We start from the raw sequence: 21,967 nt of genomic DNA, 5'->3' as shown, positions 1-21,967 counted from the left end.
TTTATGGAGAGAGAGATAGAAAAAAAAACTGATAGTGGGACCAATATGTTGGGTTTCCTTTTATTTTCACAGTAACAGCAATTTCCTCAGGTTTTGAATTGTGCAACATCTTGCATATTTCCCTCGATTCCGGCGCCTCTCCAGGTTTGTAGTCCATTTAAGCTTCCTTACCCCACAACTGCCTGTCAGCATCAGAGCCAATTGCAATAATAACCTTTGGATCATTTTAAATGTGTCTAAACCTGCGTTAGACAAAATCAATCTGCCATTTGTTGGCTCAAAAGCAAATCACTTGCACAGTTTGACGAACTGCCTGCATCCCCTTTAGCAATCCTTAAGATATTTCTCTATCTGTCAGCATCATCCTCACAGCCTCTTGTATATTTTACCCTTTGCTTAGACTTCAGGTAATAAGAAACGGCACTGACCCTTCTCATCCTTCCGATTACCTTTCTGAAGCATGAACTTGGTATAAAATCACACATCAGAAAATTCACTGTAATTATTTTGCGATGCCATCAGCACAGATCAATCAAGACGGAAGCCCAGTAGTGGAATGTTCCTCGCAGCCATAAATGCGGCCAGTAGCGACCGCCCTGACTGACAGGTCTGGTAATTAAGTGATTGTATAGACCTCTCCAACTGTTATAACAACCTTATCAGGGGCCTGTCTGTGGACAGAACAAGCTGAAATCAATGTGCTTTCTGCTCTGTGAGCATTGCCGATCATGTACTCGGACTGAATCTTAAAGATTTGACAAAAGAAAAATAGAATCGCTAATCGCTGGAATTACATTTTACATACTTGCTTTTAAAAATGAATATGTTTCAATACAGCCGCTGTTTTTTACAGTCACTGCGGCGGAATAAAATTCCCCTCAGTACTCCAGGAGAATTATTTGGTTGGAATTAATAGCGACTGCTGCATATTTTTATTTTTTTTTTAGAAAAAAGAAGCAAACCACTTTTGGCAAATGCAGTCCGTGATATTTAAGGGTATTAGATATATATTGGGCCGTGTACAATGAGGTGGAGGGGTACAGTAGCAACTCAACAGCGCTTCGGGTCTGGAATGCATTTCAGTTCCCTGGGTCGACTTTACGCGTGGCTCCACGCTTTATTCCGTGGTCATGTTGACTCATCATCTCCTCTCTGTCACTCTAGTGCCAGATTAGCTTCCCACTTTTATGAAATAGCAACGCGCACATAAACACACGCACACACAAAAAGACGCGCGTCTGGTGGTTGACATAACGTTAGAAGATATTAACAAGTAATAATAGTTGATTGTGGTTGTGTTGGGGAAGCGGGTTGTCTTCCTCTATGAATAACACCGGAGTGACAGGCCCAGAACAAACGCTGGAATGAATCAATATGCTACAAACCTCTAATTTACTAACACTCCATCGACCATTGGCCTGGGCTAATAACATGATACCTTAAACTGGTAGCATTCAATTTGTTCCCGCAACTATACTAAACCTAAGAAAGCGATCGATGAAAGCACAAAGATCCGATGCCATTAAATGAATGTTAATTAACATGTTAAATTAGTTTCCCAGGGTTGACTGACACGTTCTGTGATTTCTTTGATTTTCCGGCAAGCTGCGAGACAAAGCAGGGAAATAAGTTTAATAGAAAATAAATTGGGTATAGATTACTGCCATTGATTGGCTTGCCGTAGTGTACAGGGTAGAAAATTGCAAATTTATTTCACAAAGTGCACTTGACATTGCGTTAACTGACGCCTCATTACCTGTCCTGTTTGGCGTGTGGGGGTTATATTGGCTTGCGTAGAAACTACTGGGGGGGGGGGGTGGTGGAATAGGGAACTGGGTGAAAGGACGCGCCTTTGATGGACTGGTTTATTTTTGTCGCTCATTGAATGAGCTCGGTACTATTTCAAAAGTATTCAGGTAGTTTGCAGGTGGTCGCCAGGGTCTTACACGCGGTTAGGATATTTCAACAAAGCCAGTCCCCAGCAAATCACATCTTCATTGAAACTCAGCCCAGCCGGGAGTTTATTTTTTTTTTCCCAAATTCATTATCGGGTTTAGCAACATTTAACTTTGAAAAGATGTAATATCCCCAAAGCATACAATTAATGATAATTAGATTATGAGCGCTGAGCAAATTTAACACAAAGTCTTGCCCATTCCGTTCTCTTTTCTTTCTGTACATGATTCAAGCTGATTTAGACTGTGACTCTGTCATTGTCTCCACGGAGTTTGATTCTGTTTGCCCAATTAACTATTTAACATTATCTATATATATAAATCTCTCTCCCTATACATACAACATGTCTTTTTTTAGTTAACAATGAAATTGAGATTTTTTTCCAAATGTTCAGAAAATTGCCTGCACCATGCCTAATGTTCAGAAGATTTTTAATATGATATTGAGAATCTTGGCAAAAGAGATAAGTTTAATAGTTGAAGTTTGACTCTAACACGTTTAGCATAGAAATCCATTCAGGTAAGTGCAAATGTCTCGCATCCTTCTTGGACTAGTTTTCTCGCCGGCGCCCTTTACGATCCTGACTTTAGAAACTGATTATCGCGTGGAGATGAAACAGGCAAAAAGAAAAGCTGTTGTGTTTCGATCAGGAGCTGTGCCCACAGCACACAACGCCGTGCCTTCGTCGGGCACACTGCATCAGGTAGCGCCATCCAGCAGTCACTGGAGAAATCGCATTCTCACCACCCAGCATCCTTCTTCTTTGGGATGGGACACAAGGAGGGCTTCGCTCCCCGAAAAAAAAACCACCCATCCATCCTGAGGCAGGGCCAGCTAAGGACACCCCCAGTTGGTGTACACGCGGTGTGACATTTACCTTCTGTGGGACAATGAGTAAAAGTTGTGTTGGGATGACTGGCGCAATATGCGCTCTTGTTAAAATGCTGAAGATGGGAGTGACGTGTGCGCCATCACCCTAATTCTGTGTTTAAATCCGACACGTAAGCTATGTCAAATTCAAATCAAGTAACTGTACTCATACACCCCAAATTAATATCACCCCATTTTTAAAAAAACAGCGCAATCGGCCTCCTGTGCAGATAATAATATCGGCGAAACAATACTCTTTGCAAAAGCTCCACTTGCGTTGCAAGTGCCAGAGACATATCTTCTCTGTGAATCTCAGAAATACTCTGGCCTCACCTATCAGACAGCAATATTGTAGCGCTGGATTATGTTAAAATAGGGAATAAATTGCGCTGAACTTTTTCAAGGGCTTCCAATGTTACTCGACACACAACAGGTGCGGTGTTTGTGCTCCATCTGTACAGCTTTTGTACGTCCTGTGATCAGTTGCAAATTAGATCATTGAAGTTTTTTTCCCCCACAATGTAACAGAACAATAGAAAAACTGCCGGTTATTAGGATTCGAGTAGAACTCCATTAGAGCTTATATCCTTTGCAATGCCGTTGTTTTGTTTGTCGACTACTTTAAGGACTTTGGAACAAATTTTCAACTCAAGCAACAGACATTTGACTTTGTATTTCCGCGGTATTTATTCTCATTTCCTTATCTCCGTGAACCCCGGTTGGAAAGAAATGCGCGTCTCAATTTCAAGTGTTAATTTCTAGAAGGGGCCGATATTTAAATATGTTGAACATCTACCTCCACAGAGTCTACAATGTAACCGATCGACAGCCCAATCTTAAGGAAATGTTCTTTTGGCCAGTCCAGTGTTTGATCTCAATTGGTATTCTGTCGTTCAGGTTACAGTGGCTATCCGTCCACAAAATGTTTCTTAGAAAGATTATCCATTCGGATATATAGCCATATAGCATCGATATACACATGTATATAAATGATAGTTATACCGGATCTATAGGATTAAATTACAGACATGCAAGGTCTATACACATGGGAATAAAAATTATAGATATGTAGGATCTGTAGGATTTAATAACACAGGATACCGGATTTATATGCGGGTGTATGCACGTTATGTAGGATCTATAGGATTAAATTGCAGATATGTGGGGTCTATATACAAATTATACATGTGTATATTATATAAGATCTAATTACAGATATGCAGGATCTGTATACATGGGAATAAAAGTTATAGATATATAGGATCTATAGGACTAAGTTACATATGTGTAGGGTCTATATACACGAGTATACAAATTATACATACGCATGATAAATAAGATCTAATTACAAATATAGAGGATCGATATGCAAAGGCATGAAAGTTATAAGTATGTAAGACTAAATTACAGATATGTAGGGTCTTTATACACTGGTATACTAATTATAGCTACATAGGATCTAATTACAGATATCGGAGTCTCTGCGTATGTATACAAGTTATAGATATATAGATCTATGGGATTATATTACTGATATATGGAGTCTTTAAACAAAGTATGGGTTATATATATATCTTCTGGAGGATTAAAATACAGAAAGATGGAATCTATATGCGTAGGTATATAAGTTATACATAGGATCTGTAGGATTACGTTAAAGATTTATGGAGTCTTATGAACAGTTATAGATATATGTGATCTATAGGATCAAATTACAGAATTGAATCTATAAGCGTAGGTGTACAAATTAATGATCTATAGGAATCTATATATGGAATCTAATTACAGGGTCTATTAGCCTAATGTACACATTATTTCACCTCCAACAATATGTACACAGTGTTCAGATCGAAAATCATGCAGCCTTTGTATTTATTGATTTCTAACGCAAGCTTCGATTCCTTCGACCGCCCAATCTCCTTGCTGACTGAAGTTTGCAAATCTACTACTTCGGGCAGGTCCTGTCAGCGTTTTGGTTAACCTGACATCTTCTTCAGGCACTCGATCCGGAAACGTCTATATCCAATTGTTAATCTGAGCATCACTCGGTTCAAAGCGGCAGAAATAATAATGCATGTTTTTTTTTAAAAAAAGGATGCGGCGTTGAATTGACTGTTGAGAGGCAGTTGTGAAGTTTGGTTCTCCACTTTCACTCAGCCCAGGTGGTTGAGTTGGAGAGGGGGAGCTTGGGAAGGGTCCAAACGGCAGCAAAAAAAAACCCAGTCCCTCCGGGCGCTGTGCCGTTCCCCTGTCTCTCAAATGCAAAAACACAAAACAGTTGTATTAATTATTTATGCGGGCATTTTAAACATTGATTCCTCCCCAACAACCCCCACTCCCACCAGCCACCCAACTCATGCCTTTTGAATAGTGGCGGTGTAAAACTCTTCGATTTATCTGAATCCGCCTACAGTTTTACTATTTGTTCATGGCGGGAATGCAATGGTTCGAGGGGGGAAGAAAATTGTTAGACATGGCTTGGCTTCTGAAACCGGCGCATTTGCGTCCGAGATTGCACAAGATGCGGCGCAGACAGAACAGTTTCACCCTGTTGAATATTTGCACATTATATTGAGTTCAAATGCATTGGGGGTGGGGGGGGTGGGGGCAAGGGAGGTGCGGGAGTCTTCAGGTATGTGACACACCGTACAGAAACCAGCAATCACTTTGACATGTGGAGTCAACCTGGCTTTTTTTAAGGGGGGGGGGGAAGGAGGGGTGGGGGTGCTATCCAGAAACACGGATAGTTAGAAGAGTAAATAGTCGGATAGATAGATCCCTCTCGTGATGCAACCGTCCAGAGAAAGGGATGATGGAAAACCTTCTCATCCCATTTAACAAGAAACTGCAAAACAATGTGCGCATTTAATCTTTTTCAAAAATATTTTGATTCACATATTTGCAAGTCTCACCTTTTAAATATTTTCTGCACGCCACAGGGCTATTGAATTTCTGTTCAATTAAACAACATTTCGACTATTTAGATCCTAGCTGAAAGTCCCACCCACACATTCACAAATAGCTATACATCTGCAACAAACAGAAATATTTAGCGTTACATGCATCGTATTTACTATCCCGTGTTGCCTAACAAGTAATCAATATATATCATTCGCATACGTATTTCCAGCGCCGTTAGTTTTATTGTCTATGAATTATAGGACTGTGTTTCTGAGTTTTTTTTAAAATTGTCAAGTGTAAAACTGTAGAGAGATTTAAAAAAAAAATCTCGGCGAAGACAACAAACTAAGATAAAACGTCTGTTGCTTGGGTCGGAGAAGTCCACGACAGGGAAGGCTTGAAGTAAGATGGAAGTTCTGAAACTTTGAGTCATTCATTAGCACCTTATAATTACCCTGCTAATTAGGCTGACACAGTACTTAATCATGAGTAATACGCAGTCATGTCACAGCTCTTCCCATTATTCTGACATTCAACAAGAGTCAGGTTTGAGGCCACAGTGAATTTAACACAAGTTGATACTCCAAAACACTAGTGGGGAAATTTCAACCAACTCCACACCCCCTCCCCCTCCCCAGACCCCACAGCAAACATGGAAACATTTCGCACAAACGGCACCAGAAATCGCTTTGGCGGAATAGCGTTAAAATGCTTCAAAAACCATTAACTTCCTCAAACAATTTCAGACAATACAGGGTGAAACGCGGCCATAATAAAAAAAGGAGCAGAAAACAGGATCGCCTGGGTTGAGGCAAAACACGCACCAAATATAAGTCACGAGTGCAGAACAAGTTGTACAATTATTTAGCGTTTATATGTTTCGCGCCAGTATTAAGGATATTGAATTTCACTTATTTGACCTAATGCAGAGAGTGAGCTCGGAATCTTCCGGGATTGCAGGGTGGCTGGGCGAACCGCTTGTTTCAATTGCTTGCTACTAAACCAGCCCCCCCCCCCCCCGTCCTCTCCACCCCCCGAGCAGCAGGTCCCCAGGAATGCAACACTCTCCCCTGATCCTCCAGTCTGAGGTACCGCAACAACAGAAAATAATGCAACATTTGTTTGGAAAGGCGCGGGAACAGTTTACCAGACAGGCCAAGGCTGCAAGATCAAGTTTGCTCCAAAGTATTGGGCCTTGAATTGGTAAATAAACAAGTGCTAATTCGGGGAGGGGGGGAGGGCTGGTGGTGTGGGGTGGTTGAGGTGAAGGAGTGGGGGAGAGAACAATGCAAACACATGTTTTTTTTTAAATTGTCCCGTAATGTTTAATTTACAGTAGGGATGTGTGGAAGATTGCCCTTTCCCACTAAGACCCGGTGATTGAAATTTGGAAAGGGGATATGGAGGAGAGAGGGATAGTGGAATTGCAATCCATTGTTCGCGTGAATTCCTTGCCTCCTTTTCCAAGCCTGATTCCAGAGGGTGGGCGAATAAAAGGGGTGCCTGCTCTAACTAAATTTTTTTTTGTTTGTTTTTTTAAGTACAAGCTTTCCCCGGTTGCATTTCGAGTTGAGATGCCAGAGTGTAGAAGTGTGTGAGCGTGTGCAGTTTACAATGCTGGGGGAATCGACCAAAAAAAAAGAGAACATCCAGGATTCGATCGCCGTTCTAAAATTGACAAGATAAAATGCTTGGCTTGTGATTGGCTTGTGGCTTGAAACGTCAGCCTGTTAGGCCTTGGCAGACCAATGGGTGGAAAGAGTAATAAAATATGCGCTGGATTATAATAATAAAAAAATATGACACTCTGCAATGGCAGTGACGTAAGGTTGGGAAGTAAATGTCATTTTAGTAGAAGAGAGTCGTTGCAAAAGATCGTGCTGTCTCGGACTTTATCCCTACTGCCTCTCCCTACAGCTCAACTTTCAACAAAGTTGCCTAACTAGACACAGCCAGCGTGGTGGATTAACCCAGATTGTTTTTTTTAAATTCCTAGAATGTATTAATTTTTAAAAGTTTGTTTGCTATTTTCTTTTCTTCCAAGGACAAAAACACCAACCCAGCTTTAGCTTGGTGTGGCAAAGTTTACAGCACGTGTTAGGTTATATTTTCATTTTTTTAAAATATTGCAAGCAAAAAAGAGAGAAACGGTTAGTGCACACACACACACACACACACACGCACACTGATTACCAACGCTTTGAACAGCCTAATCGTAAAACTCAATTATAAAGTACGGGGCTGTGATGGAGGTGCACTGTTAAAAATCATAGACTGTAGCCCCGCCGCGATGGAAGGATCCAGCGGGTCTAGTTTTGGAATAGACACTATCTTGTCGAACAGTTCCGGCAGCCCGGTGCTGGGGAACGGTGATTTTCGCCACGGTGACAGAAGGACTCCAGATTTTCGAAACCAGGGCACTCCGTCTCCGGCCTCGGAGATAGACACGGTGGGGACAGCTCCCCTGTCGCCGCTTTCCATGGAGCACCAGGAACAACATCTCGGTGCGGACAACCTTCACCCACATCAACAGCAAAGTTTGCAGCAGCAGCAGCCGCAGCAGCAGCAGCCGCCCCAGCAAGTGGCAGCCGCCAGCTCTGGCCCTAGGACTTCCACCTCCTCGTTTCTAATCAAAGACATTCTGGGCGACAGCAAACCGCTGGCAGCCTGCGCCCCTTACAGCACCAGCGTGTCCTCACCCCACACCCCCAAACCGGAGGCTGAGACCTTCAGGCAAAAGCCGGAACCCGAAGAGATTAAAAACCGGGACAAGCTCGACAAGCGAGATGACATTCAGAGCGACAGCATCAAATGTAACGGTCAGTCCGCCTCGCCTCTTATCTCTTATCGTCTTGTAATGTAGGAGCGGCGCTGCTTGCTTATTTTCTCTTTTTTTCGGGGGGGGGGGTTGTCATTTGCAACTAACTTGTTCTTGTAGATGTTGCAGGCTCTCTGCTCTGGCTGCTCTGGGCGGCAATGTATATGGGGGTTGAGGTAGGGTGGAGGGACTGGGGGGTGGGGGGTAGACACAGAGACAGAGAGAGGGAATGGTCAGGGTTTTTAATGGTGCCAGTCGCGACCAAAATCTGAGATCCTTCGTTCAAATAACAGCGGCAAACTGTGAAGAGGTTATCTCTGCTGTCAGTGGAGGTTTACTTGTTTCGTTCAGGGGTAATTTTTTTGTTTATACATTTGCTTTGGTGGCGTTTCGCTGTCACCTTTGTTTGTGTCTGGGAACTGATAGGAGTAAATACTCTGTGTGTGTGTGTGTGTGTGTGTGTCTATATTGTGTCTTTATCTAACCCACGTCTTTGCAAAACTATCGCAGTAATTGCGAATCTGCAGCACCCGGGAAGCATTTCATTGCGTGTTCCTCTCCAAGGAAAATTACCGAGGCATAATGCACAGACCCTATTTTACTCCTTACTCGCTAAATGTTTTGTGATCGTTCACCCCCCGCCCCCACCACCTTTTATCCATTGCAATTACAGAAGATGGAAAGTGGAGAAATGCACCCGCGGTCACACAGGGGGGTGGAGGGGTGATTGAATGCGGAGGGGGGAGAATTACACAGAAGGTTTGAGGGCTTCTTCAAATTTCGGGCGGCCCAGCGTTGGACCGTGTGTCTATTTTTTACCTCCCCCCCCTTTCTCTTTTGCCGGGAATGTACCGAAATTGATATAATTGGCTCTTTCTCCGCGAGATTTAATCCTCCGAATGGGTGTTAGAACAAGTGTACAAGGCAGGGAAACGTGTGATTAAGAAAATGATCTGCCTTTTTCAAAAAAACCTCAAAATTACTTAACCTGCGAAGACGGTCATTTGCCAAATGCTCCCTTATCACCATCAGCCATTTTTTGTTTGTTATATTTTGTGTGTAAATGTGTGTGTGTGGGGGGGGGGTCTGTTTTTCTTATAATCCATTCAGTGATTACTATTAACATAATAGAGAGAGGGAGAGAGAGAGAGAAAAAAACAGATGCAGACTCTGGTCTGGCGATTTTTCTGCCCATACCTCCCCAGTGGGTCAATTAGAGGTATTATGGTTTTTCCTGCAGGGGAGATCATGGAGTGCTGCAAAAACTGGTACAAATAAAGATGGATTGACATATCGATTTCTCAGTATTTCAAGAAAAACTGAAAGTTGACAAATAGTATCCGGAAACCTTAGCGCTGTCACTAGTAAGCTCGCATCCATCGAAAGATTCTGAACCCAACACATCTCTTCCCAAGTTTAGCTTTTTATTATGTGACGGCCGTTGGTTTGGAGAATAATTGTATCTACATATATTACATTTTAAATACACGGGCTTTTTGAATAATTAATGGATATAATCTGTATTAAATATTTCTTGAGCAATGCTATTAAGTGGAACGGTATTGAGGGCACACACACACACACACACACACACACACTCACACAAATGGCTGTTTTGCACATGTTAATGATATGCACAGATTGTTCGCCCGGCAAATGGAACTTTTTCCTCAATCAAATGTTCCTCGGGAGTGACATTTGGGACTGACGCGCTGCTAATTTTTGTACCCCGTCTCAGGGACAAAAGAAGAGGGCGACCGCGAGATAACGAGTAGCCGGGAAAGCCCCCCCGTCCGGGCGAAGAAGCCGCGGAAAGCGCGGACGGCCTTTTCTGACCATCAGTTGAATCAGCTGGAGCGCAGCTTCGAGCGTCAGAAGTACCTGAGTGTCCAGGACCGCATGGATCTGGCCGCAGCCCTCAACCTGACAGACACCCAGGTCAAAACCTGGTACCAGAACAGGAGGTACGTGACGCGCTGCCCTTCGCGATCCGTGTACCTGTCAAGCTCTGTACAAATCGCTGAACACTGGCACTTGTCAAAGAGGACACGGGTGGAAACTTGTTAGATACAGATGGCACACACTCTGATTTTTATTTTTATTTTTTAAAAAAGAAACAATTTCGCCGCAGAGAGAGAGAGAGAAAAAAGATTTCACCCTCCATCTAAACAGCATGAACTGGTACCAAACAGTGTAACATCTCCAGAGCTACATGGGGGCACCGGTTAATCTCTGCACAAGACACACTAAAACTGTGCTCAAGGAGCGGATTTCTGTTTGCAACTGTGGGGCGGTTTGAGAACGGATATAACTGTCACAGGGAATTCACAAACAATTTAAACATTATCCACGCAATCCCCTTCAAACTTTCTGAAAGGCAAAAGGCGCCAAAGCCTGCCCAATTTATAGAAGCTGGTTTATATATTTTTAAAGATGATGTTATTGGGCGCATTTTTTTATATTCCTGCAGAGCAATGGGAGACAATTCGACTAGAGTTCAGAAACCGCAACTATTTTAGCTTAGCGTTATTCTAGACGCATTATTTGCACGGCTTTAATTTTTATTTAAAACCTATAGTTTAATTTTGAAATGTTCTAAAATGGAACTTACAACGCGAGTATCTTTTCGATTGCCGCCGAGGTAGAGAAGCGCTCATTCATTCAATTATTTTTTTTCCTGAGCGAAGGTTTTTTTTTGGTTAAAGGAATTATTGAGCCATCTCTTGTCTGTTAAAATGTTGCAGTTGAAGGGAACTGGATTTGCGAATGGGCGTCCAGTTGCCATCGATGGCACAGTTTTTCTGTATCATTACATACAGTTCCCGACCATGCTAAATCTGTCAGCAAACATTAACATCAGCATTTCCCAAACCCAAACACGGTTTAATGCATTATACTTTTAAACTTTTATTCTCTTCTCCCCGGCCCTGGTTAATTGCTTTGCAAAGGCGGGCACACACGCTGGATACTGAAGCAATAACTCCCCCCCCTCCCTACATACACACACTCCCTTATCTCTGTATCCGAGCCCTGTCTCTCCCGTTTCAGATGTAGCAACCTTGCGGTTAGATCTCCCTCGCTCATCCGCTAATTTGCCTCCTTTTTCTTTAAATAAATTAAAGCGCAGAGCCGCTCAGAAGAGATTTGTTGCTGGAAGGCGGGCCCGGTGATTTGCCAAGACTGTCCCTCGCTGTACAAATGTCTGCCCCTGATTGCTGTCAAGGGTCATTTTTAAAATCCTCAGGATCCCAGTTACACAATCGATCGGTGACTCAAATATGTGAGAAATCTCCAAATGAATTTCATCGCTGTGGGCTGGGGAGTTCGGCGACTGTTTTATCTCCTAACATTGCTTCCTTCGTCTCACCTCGGGATTATTTATACACCCCCCCCCCCCAACCTCACCCCCTACCCCCACACAGTAAAGCTACAACTAATATATATTTTGTCTTATCTCTGTACGGTTGCAGGACGAAGTGGAAAAGGCAAACTGCCGTCGGACTGGAGCTACTAGCCGAGGCCGGCAATTATTCGGCTTTGCAGAGAATGTTCCCCTCTCCCTATTTCTATCACCCCAGCCTGCTCACCAACATGGACACAACGGCGGCGGCGATGTACATGTATCGGACTCCACCGCCTCACCCGGGGCTGCAGCGGCCGCTTGTCCCGCGAGTTCTCATCCACGGCCTGGGACCGGCAGGACAGCCAGCACTCAACCCTCTGCCCAACCCTATCCCCGGAACCCCACACGCCCGGTGAAAAACAGAGCGGGGGGTGGGGTGGGGGGGGGATGTTGGAGGTGGGGAGGAGAAAGTGGTGGTGATGGTGGGGGGGGGGGGGAGTGTGTGTGGGGGAGAGAGACTGGGGGTGGGGGAAGGTGTGGTGGGGAAAGGGTGGAAAAATTAAAATAGAGAGACTGAGAAAAGAAAAACCGCCAAGAGAGACACAGAACGGCCTCATCTGTAATGTAAGGAATTTAAACAAAACAAAAAACGAGACGGAATTAAAAAAAGGTCGTGGGTGAATGGACTTGGAAACTTTGCACTGATTTCTATTTGAACGTGGCATGCACCAGGCTTAGTAAGAAGTGTACATTTCAAGGACTGAGTGATTTATGCGTATTTATTGTTTGTCCGACGCCGGGGTTGGCAGTATATAAACATTAGTACAGTACATAACATTTTTTTTCCTTCTCTCATTTTCATGCAGTCTTTTCAATCAAATAAATACTTAGATCGAGTAAACTAGCCCTTTGTTTTGTAGTTCGGTTTCTGCTGTCCGTGTGTAAAGAGAGAAAGGAGAAACGATTTAAATGGAAGAATGTATTTAATAACATCCATGTGATAATTATTTGCGGAACAGTGTGGCGAATGTCATTGTATTGCTGGCGAGAATCTGATTTTTGCAGATGGGAATGGGGGGCGGAGGGGAGGGAGTGAGAGAGAGAGAGAGAGAGAGAGGGAAAGGACTACAGCTTGAGGCAATTGGTTAATTGAAAATTGGGCTCGACTGGTTTACCCGTGCTGGACACGAGCCCCGGTTTACAATCGCTGCAACAATTGGCCGCCAGTTAAGAATGGAAATGGGGGGAAGAAGACAGGTGCCACTGTTAAGATAGCTCGGGAGGTGGGGGGGACGACAAGTAGGCAATGTATCAATCCATCTATCAGTTCAGCAAAAGTTGTTGCGGGAGGGAATATTAACGGGGGGAGGGGGGGGAAAAGAATTGATCACCGTACTTGTTTAAGGGGGGGGGAGGGGGGGGAGGGGGGGAGGGATGCCAAAAAAAATTACGATTGCTCCAGCGAAAGTTTGATATTTAGATTTTTTTTCACCAAGTGAATATTGTATGGGTTCAAGCTCATTCTCTCTCCCTCTCTCTCTCTCTCTCTCTGCCTCCTTTTTTTTTGTCCCTGAATAGTTAACAGCGCATCATAATGGATGGTTTGTTAGGCTGGCTGGCCTTGCCTGGGAGACGGGAATTGGGTTCAGCCAGGCAGCTGTTGTGGGGGGAAACATAACGCTTGACAGCACCGGTTTCGCTGGGCAGCAGGCGCAGGGCGGCTCAGCGTGTGAGCAACTGGAGCAAAATTTAAAAAAAAAACCCAGGGCCAAGCCATCCTCCATGCGAGAGATGGCAGCCATAATCTCACCTACACCCCTAAACCTAGAGCGATCAAAGTCCGGGGGAGAGGGGGGGGGGGAGCGGCGGAGGGGGAGACTCAGTGATAATGACAACCTCAAGCTGTAGTCAACCTCGTTCTAAGCTCATCAGAACAGCCGTCTGATCTGGCTGTAATGCGGGATGACAAATCTCTAACCAGCTCCCCGCCCTCCCCGTTCCACCCCCCCCAAACACATACACACCTTTACAGTAAACCGCAAGGACTGCACCCAATAAATGTCCCCCATTTTCGGCCACGGCTCAGCCCAACTTTTCCCGATAAAATTCAGCACATGATTTCTAAATGTGAACCCAGGAACAGATTTTTTTTCCCCCCAGTATAAATTGCAGCAATTTGGATTATCGCCGTCCCATGAATGCATTGGCGACCTATGCAGAAATTTCTTTTGTTTTTAGAAAAAAATAAAAACGTCCAGGAATTCACTTAATAACTAACCCTGGGAGAATATAATTCATCAAAGCGCATGGCCCGCGTTCTGAACAGGCTCACAAACACTTCCATCTGCCCGTGTCTTGTCAGCCAGCACCTCTCTTTTTTAAAACCTATTTTTTTTTCCTCTGAAGGTTTTGCGCGACCAGTAAACCGAGGGGCTGTCTGCAATTATAATGAAATGATAAAGTTACATAGATATTAATATACATTTGGAGGCGGGGGTGGGGGGAGGCCATCTCTGGCCCCGCGGGGCTTTGGGGTGGCAGTGGCGTTTCTGTGTGAATACACTCCAGAATGCAGCAGCCTGGGGGCACATTTGTTTTGGCTTCCGTAATTGGAGAATCATTCGCTGATTCCTCCACTAATAACTTCGCGTTAAAAACAAATTGACCTCAGTAAAGGCCTAATGGAAGGGAATAAATTGCAAGGCAACGCCCACCTAATTTCTCTCCATTCCCCACCCTCCCCTCAACTCCTTTTGCAAAAGTCACCCTGGCTCCGTTGGGGGCTGCTTCCTTTTCCCAATCCCTGATCAACCCCCTCGTTGGGAAATAAGATCCCACTTATTTCCTGTATTAAAGTTGACATTCACAGACTGTATTGGCTTAACGCTGGTGTTTATGCGAGCAACAATCGTTGCAAGGGCAGTTGTTTTAATAAACTGGTTTCTTCCCCCCCCATCACCACCTCAACCGCCCGCTAACGGGAGCTGGGACCAACCGAATCGTGGGATTGGAGGGTACGGGAGGGGGGCTAAACGCGAACGAAATCTTCCCTCAAAACCGGACGTTGCAGTTAAACGATGGTCCTTTTTAGCCTGAGCTGCACACGCATCAAGATGGGTTGCATTAGCTTGAGCTTCTGTGTTCCCGAGTGTGGACAGCAGTGGATGCTGAGAATGTACAAGGCCTGAACTGTGTCATAGGTTCCGAGACCCTGCTTGATGGCCTGGCCCTGGGATGTTTTAAATCCAGCAACAACAATCGGTTTGGCAGCGTTGTTGCAAGTTCAGAAAGTTGTTCAGCTCGTTTCAAACTGGCTGCACACAATCGATTGGAGAATATCAGTTTTGCCAATGTTTGATGTTTTGCATTTAACTCGTGCAGTCTAGATAATGTCAACATTAAAAACAAACTTATAACAATGTAGAATCAATAGTCGCAGGAATGCGAAACTTCAATAAATAAGTCAGGCTTAATTAAACAGTTACATTTAAATTGGTGATTTATATAAAAAAAAGTTAGCGTTTGTTTTCTCCGTTTTTTTAAATTGTAATGTTGATGATTGTCAGCGGTTATTATTAATGTAAATTGTAGGGTTGGCTCTGTATACCGAACAAGCTGATGTGGGGCCAACCTGTACCAAGCCACAGATTAATATATTTAAATTAATGAGCAATTTTTGGGTGATTCAGGTCCTGCCCCTCCCCACCAAAAAAAATCCCACTATAACAACCTGGCAGAGTTGGGAGCAGCAGGTCACTTGCAAAAACGGTTGATAGGAAATCTGCGGCGGTTTGGCGAGGCTGGCGTTATGCCTCAGAAAGCTGTACTCCCTAATCCTGTTAGACAATTTGAGACTAACGCTCAGTCCGACCGAGCGGCATTGCGTTCCTCTGGCTTTTAGTTTACACTGTCCGACCCTCAGTTGACTGTTGGAGAGTACAACGTGCCGGAGCGGGGTGGGCGGGGGGGGGGGGGGGGGGATGCAAAAATAGATAGCCCTTGTCCCAATTTTATACCAACATTTTGATGCGTCGCATCACAGCCGATCTGGCGTGAATGAATGAATGAATGGACTGATGTTTATAATCCTAATCTTGATAACTGAATCTAAATTCTGTTACGCTTTTCTTGTTTGTTTGATTCATTGAGTCATAAAAAAACTAATTTGTTCTATCCTAACGCCTCTTGTATCCAATAAACTTCGTGTTCCTATTGACAATAAGGCAGGTATGCAGTCTAAATATTCCGCCAATTAGATTAGCCGTCTGTTTTATTATTAAGAGGCATTCGTATCTCGAAGGGGTTTACTTTTCAATAAATTCAGCCAGTTAGCCATTTTAGTTTGAACCAGTGTTTATATATGTTTTTGCATTCAAAATAACTTTTTTTGCACCGGATTGTTTCTTGAATGACAAGATTTTTCTTAAAGTCACTTGAGAAAATACAGTTAATTCCTTATCGGTTGTACCTTCTGTAAATTTAACTGTGCATTAGCCCACTTTTAAGTATTGAGAGAAGCTATAGCGTTCGCTCACAAGTAGAGAACGCACAACTGGAAGTGTGCAAGCGCCGGCAATCACATCGAAAGATTGTTGCAGCACCCCTGCCTACGGGTCCCAACAGTCGTGTTGAGCCATGTTCTAAAGTACACAAATTAATGTGCGACTTCATATTGACAAAAAGCCAGGAAGCAAGTATATCAACACTTCCATTCGACGTAAATATTATTGTAGACAAGTGTTTGTCCAGATGTAGCCACCTGCAAACCAAAAACAAGGCTGAAACACGCGGAGGTGAAGGCGACAGTGGCAGATGTGAGAAATGTTTTGAAATGATTGACTCTTCCGAAGGGCGGGAATTAAGTCGTGATATTGCATTCCGCGGGGAGGGGGAGGGTGGTCAAAACCGCGACGAACTTTGGCGTGAACCTGGGCCTGTTCTTCGACTCGATGTTGCTCCCAAGCACTGTGTCAAACTCCGCAAGGGACTGACCGCCCAAACTCTTCCAGAGGAAGACTTGTTTATTAAATCTGGAGTTGTGTTGTAACCTCTCATTCGCGTTGTTGTGTGTTTTGCTTTGGGTGCATCACCCGTTCGAAGGATTGGCAACGCATTGCTGTGCATCTCCTACCTTCCAAGGCTGTGTTAATAACGTGAGGTTGTAGGTTGTAGAATGGATATTGACACCGTTCTTAAATCATCACCTTTTTTTATTTGCCCGGTGACTGTTAATATCCGATCTGGTAACATTCTACTAAATCCCATGTACACGTGGAAAGAAAAAGTATATCTTGTTTCCTGATGGTAGTTGCTGGGTCGTTTGACTGAAATCCGTGCGATAAAGAAATTTAAATTTAATTCTGCCTCTTCCGGATAAACCTTTTTTTTTCGTGTTTGTTGACGATGCGAATTGTTGTGCTTTGATTTCCCCCTCTCCCTTTGCCTGCCTCTCGGCAAACCTCTTCGAATAAACACACACAAACTGAAGCCGTTCATCATGATGCTGTACACAGCAGTTGATCCGACCGCTTGCTTGATTTAACTTAGATTTTTCACTCTCCAGCCAACCTTTCGTTAGGTGGGGGTTTGGGTGGAGGAATATCGTCAGCTGGTGCTGAGGATGTTTGCTGGACTGAGATTTCCTTTTTAAAAAAAATACAAAGAAAAGCAAGATTATGTCTCCTACTTGTGCTGTACACTTGCTTATTAAGTCTCGCTTTTGTGTGACTATTCTTAGGGAACAAATCGAACCTCTTCCCACCTGTCCCAGTCTCTGAGAATAAAGACACATCTATTTTGAGACAATTTCAATGTTTCCCGGTCACTTGTGTTGAGGAGGGAGAATATACATTTCCCCCAGGTAACTGGGGTCACAGATTATAATCTGCAGTTTTAATAAGGGGTGTACTTGTCTGGTCTCGTACCGTGGTGTTATCCCAGTGGTTCACAGGTAGCTTGAAGGTTTTTGTTTGCACAGCTTCGTGACTGGAAGCCGCCAGAGGTGTGTGACTCTGGCTTGGTGCTGGGCTCGGGGAGTTGTGAGTGATGGCCCCGCTTCTCTGCCTATTCCCACTGCCCGCGGTTACCAACTTGTCCATAAGCCTCCCCGGGGGCGGTGTGAGCTTGGGGAGTGGCTGAATGGTGAGTGGGGGGAGGGGTGGACATCAGGGAGCAGAGAGGAAAGGGGTTGGCACCAGAGAAAGAGGAGGGGAGGAATGGAGGAGGGAGAAGTGGAATGGAGGAGGGAGAAGGCGAGGAGAGGGGAAGGGAAGAGTAGGGGAAGGGGAAGGAGGAGAAGGGGAAAGGGGATGGCAGAGGAGAGAGGGAGGGAGGGAGTGAGGAGGGAGGGCGGGAGAGAGGGAGGGAAGGAGTGGGGAGGGAGGGAGAGGAGAGGGAGGGGGTACAGAGGGAGGGACGGGGAGAAAGAGAGGGATGGAGTGGGGATGGATGGGAGAGGGAAGGAGGGAGTGAGGGGAGCAGGAGGGGTGTACGGAGGGAGGAATGGGGAGTGAGGGTGCTGGAGGGCAGAGTGAGAGGGATGGGAAGAGAGAGGGAGGGGGACCAATGGAGAGAAGAGCGAGGGAAGAAAGAGGATGGGGGAGGGAAGGGGGTGAATGGGGAGATGAGAGGGGGGGCAAGGGAGTGAGGAAGGGGCGAGGATGCAGGAATGGAGGGAAGGAAGGGAGTGAGGGACGGAGAGTAGAGAGGGGGTGGATAAATTAAGAGAAAGAAAGATGTATGGAGAGGGAGGGAGAAGTGGAGTGAGGGAGGGAAGAGAGAGGAGATGGGGAGAGAGATAGGGAGGGGAAGCAGAGTGGAACGAGTCGGGGAGTGGGAGGGGTAAAAGTGAGAGGGAGTGGGAGGAAGAGGGAAGGAAGGGAGGGAGTGGGAGGGAGGAAAGGAGTGGATAGGGAGAGGAAAAGTAGGGAGGAATAAAGGGAGGGAGAGGCAAGGGAGGGGTGGGATTGGGAGGGAGCGGGGAGGCAGAGAATGGAGGGAAGAAAGAGAGAGAATGGAGAGGGTGAGAGGGACAGAGGGGAAGAGGGAAGGGTGAGAGGAGAAAGAGGGAGGGAGAATCATGCTGGGAGGGTGACTCTGGAGATGGTGAGGTGGAGAGTAAGGTAGGGAAGGGAGAGGCATGGAGACAGAATGGGAGCAGAAATGAGGGGAGAGGGAAGGAGGGGAGAGGCAGCGGCGAGGGTGGTGGTGGGTTGGGAGAGAACGGGAGGGGAGAAGAAGGGGAGATAGAGAGAAAAGAAGGGAGGGGGAGGGAAGGGGAAGGGTTAGGGAGGGAGGGAAAGAAGATGGGACGGGAGAGGGATGGACAGAGGTGGTGGAGAGATAGGAAGGAAGTGAGGAGAAAGGGAGTGGAGAAAGAGAGGGGAGGGGGAGATTGTGGGGAGAGGAATGGAGAGGAGTGAACGTGATGGGATGGAGGGGGAAAGTGGAGAGAAAAGGGGAAAGGAGGGAAGGAGGAGAAAGTGGGGGGAGGGGCAAAGTGGGGGGACAAGCAGGAAAGAAGGGAAAGTGGGGAGGGGAAAGAGGGGGAGGAGGGGGTGGGGGAAAGTAGGAGAAGGAGTAAGGAATTTTTTTTTCAGTCGTGGGACATGGGCACTGCTGGCTCTCCAGCATTTATTGCCCATCCCTAGTTGCCTGAGGACAGTTGGGAGTCAACCACATTGCTGTTTGTCTGGAGTCACATGTAGGCCAGACCAGGTAAGGACAACAGATTTCCTTCTCTAAAAGGCATTAGTGAATCAGATGGGTTTTTCCAAGAATCGATCATGATTTCACGGTCATCAGTACATTCTTAATTCCAAATTTTTTTAATTGAGTTCAAATTCCACCATCTGCCTTGATGGCATTCAAACCCCAGAACATTAGCTGAGTTTCTGTATTAATAGCCTGGCGAAAATACCACTGGCCACTGCCTAACGGGGGGAGGAGAGGAGAAATTGGGGGGAGGAGGGGGTAAGTGGGGGGAGGTGGACAGAAATGGGGAGAAGAGGGGAAGTGGAGAAGGGGAAGTGGGGGGAAGAGGGGTGAAAGTTGGGGGATGAGGGGGAAAGTGGGGGAGGAGGGGGAAAGTGGGGGAGGAGGGGGAAAGTGGGGGAGGAGGGGGAAAGTGGGGGAGGAGGGGGAAAGTGGGGGAGGAGGGGGGAAGTGGAGAGAGGAGGGGGAAAGTGGGGGAGGAGGGGGAAAGTGGAGGAAGGAGGGGGAAAGTGGGGTAGGAGGGGGAAAGTGGAGAGAGGAGGGGGGAAGTGGAGAGAGGAGGGGGAAAGTGGGGGAGGAGGGGGAAAGTGGAGGAAGGAGGGGGAAAGTGGAGAGAGGAGGGGGAAAGTGGGGGAGGAGGGGGAAAGTGGAGGAAGGAGGGGGAAAGTGGGGGAGGAGGGGGAAAGTGGAGGTAGGAGGAGGGAAAGTTTGGGAAAGAGGAGGAATGGGAAGGCAGAAGTTTAAAAATAGGAGAGGAAGGGAAGTGGAAATGGAGCAGAGAGGAATGGGAAAAGGGGGAGAGGAAGGGAAAGGTGGACAAGAGGAAAAGATTTGGAGGGTGAGAGGGTGGGAGTGATGTGGGGGGCGGGGGGGAGAAGCAGGAGAGAGGAAGGGAGGGAAGTGGGAATGGAAAGAGGAAGGGAGGCTGGAGTGGAGGGTGTGAGGGAGGGAATTGGAGTGATGGGAGGGTGGGGTTAAGGGAATGGAACAAGAATGAGGGAGGGAGAGTTTCAGTGAAGGTTTGGAGGTGGAGGGAGAGAGAAGAAGGGAAGGGTTGGGGATGGCGGGGCGAGAGAAGAAGAGTGAGTGAGGGGAGAGAGATGGAAGTAGTGAGAGTGTAGGGAGTGTGGGAAAGAGGCAGGGAGGGATATGGTGTGAGTGAGGGAGGGAAGGGAGAGGGATAGAGGGAGAGGAGAGGGAAGCAGAGAGGGAAAGGAGAGGGAGGGAGGTGAGGGAGTGTTTGAGTGAGGTTGGGGAGAGGAGAGGAGGAGAGAGGGAACACGATGGAGGGGAAGGAAATAAAGAGTGTGAGGGAGCAAGTGAGGGGAGAGGGAGGGATTGAGGGGGAGAGGGAGTGAGGAAGGGAGGGGAGAAGGAGGGAGTGAGTGGGAGAGAAGTAGGTGAGTGGAATGGAGGGGAGAGAGGGCTTGGAGGGGAGGGAAGGAAGGAGGGATAGGGGACCAGATGGGAGAGGAATTTAGGAAGAAAGACACGAGGATAAAAATGGAGAGAAAAAGAAGGGGAACATGGGTGTTCATAGGGAAAGGGAGGGAAGGGAAAAGAGAAGGCGGGAAAGTGGAGGGAGGAGTGGTGTCTTCCCTAAACTGGTAAACGAACATCATTGCATTTGGTAACAAAGATTAAAAATCTGACCCTCAGACTGTGAGTATCCAGTTTACATTAAGTTGAGAAAAGAGTATCTACTAAGATGCCCCTCTATGGACAGATAGATTCATTTGACTCCTCCATGGAGGAAAGGACACAATATGTAGAGCACTTTGGATTCACCTCCAAATGAACCAAATAGGGGAGAAGGCAAACCACAAAGCAATAATCCTGAGTGTGTGTAGAACCCAAATTTATAATCTGATTCGCAATCTCACAGCCCCAAGTGCACTCGACTCCAAACCATTCCGTGAGCTCATGGAATTGGTGAAGTCACATTTCCAGCCTAAACCATCAGTCATACTCTAGAGATTTAATTTTAATTCAAGGGGGAGAGCCCCAGGCGAAACAATTGCAACTTAAATCACAAAATTGAAATAGATACCAGAGTATTGAGTTTTGGAGCCACCTTGAATGATAGGTTGTGAGACAGATTAGTCTGTGGGGTGAGTAACAAGATGATTCATTGAAGATTACCTGCAGAGGTCAATATAATATTAAATGGGCAATGGAAAGCATTGACAAAGGTGTACAAAGCACGCAAAATAGTGTCATTTATTAGTTAGGGTGGGAACCTGCAGTCAGCAATGATGCCAAATCAGAGAAGTAGCAGTGAGGCAGGAAACAAGTTCAGCCACAAACAAGACAAGAAGATTTGGAAGAGGCAATCAATCAGCACAGTTCGAAATGGACTGTTACTG

The 21,967-nt window shown here is 45.8% G+C and overlaps 1 protein-coding gene across 1 annotated transcript; it reads left to right on the top strand.

Annotated features, from left to right (window-relative positions):
* Window positions 1-7,600: 7,600 nt before the first annotated feature.
* barhl2 (BarH-like homeobox 2) lies at window positions 7,601-12,304 on the top strand. The gene is made up of 3 exons (XM_080196505.1): window positions 7,601-8,546; window positions 10,284-10,509; window positions 12,016-12,304. Exons 1-3 carry the CDS (start codon window positions 8,018-8,020, stop codon window positions 12,302-12,304), a joined length of 1,044 nt encoding a protein of 347 aa, XP_080052631.1. The 5' UTR covers window positions 7,601-8,017.
* Window positions 12,305-21,967: the final 9,663 nt, after the last annotated feature.

Source organism: Carcharhinus amblyrhynchos, chromosome 9, assembly GCF_965287045.1.
Source record: "Carcharhinus amblyrhynchos chromosome 9, sCarAmb.v2.hapA, whole genome shotgun sequence".
Taxonomy (NCBI): domain Eukaryota; kingdom Metazoa; phylum Chordata; class Chondrichthyes; order Carcharhiniformes; family Carcharhinidae; genus Carcharhinus; species Carcharhinus amblyrhynchos.
Note: the sequence above shows the minus strand (reverse complement) of the source record. Positions and strands in the feature narration are given on the sequence as shown.

Bases quoted from the DNA above. Each gene is read 5' to 3' on its own strand.
- barhl2 (XM_080196505.1), top strand. From the start codon at position 8,018: ATGGAAGGATCCAGCGGGTCTAGTTTTGGAATAGACACTATCTTGTCG. The intron at 8,547-10,283 runs GTCAGTCCGCCT...ACCCCGTCTCAG, and splicing joins CGACAGCATCAAATGTAACG to GGACAAAAGAAGAGGGCGAC. The intron at 10,510-12,015 runs GTACGTGACGCG...GTACGGTTGCAG, and splicing joins ACCTGGTACCAGAACAGGAG to GACGAAGTGGAAAAGGCAAA.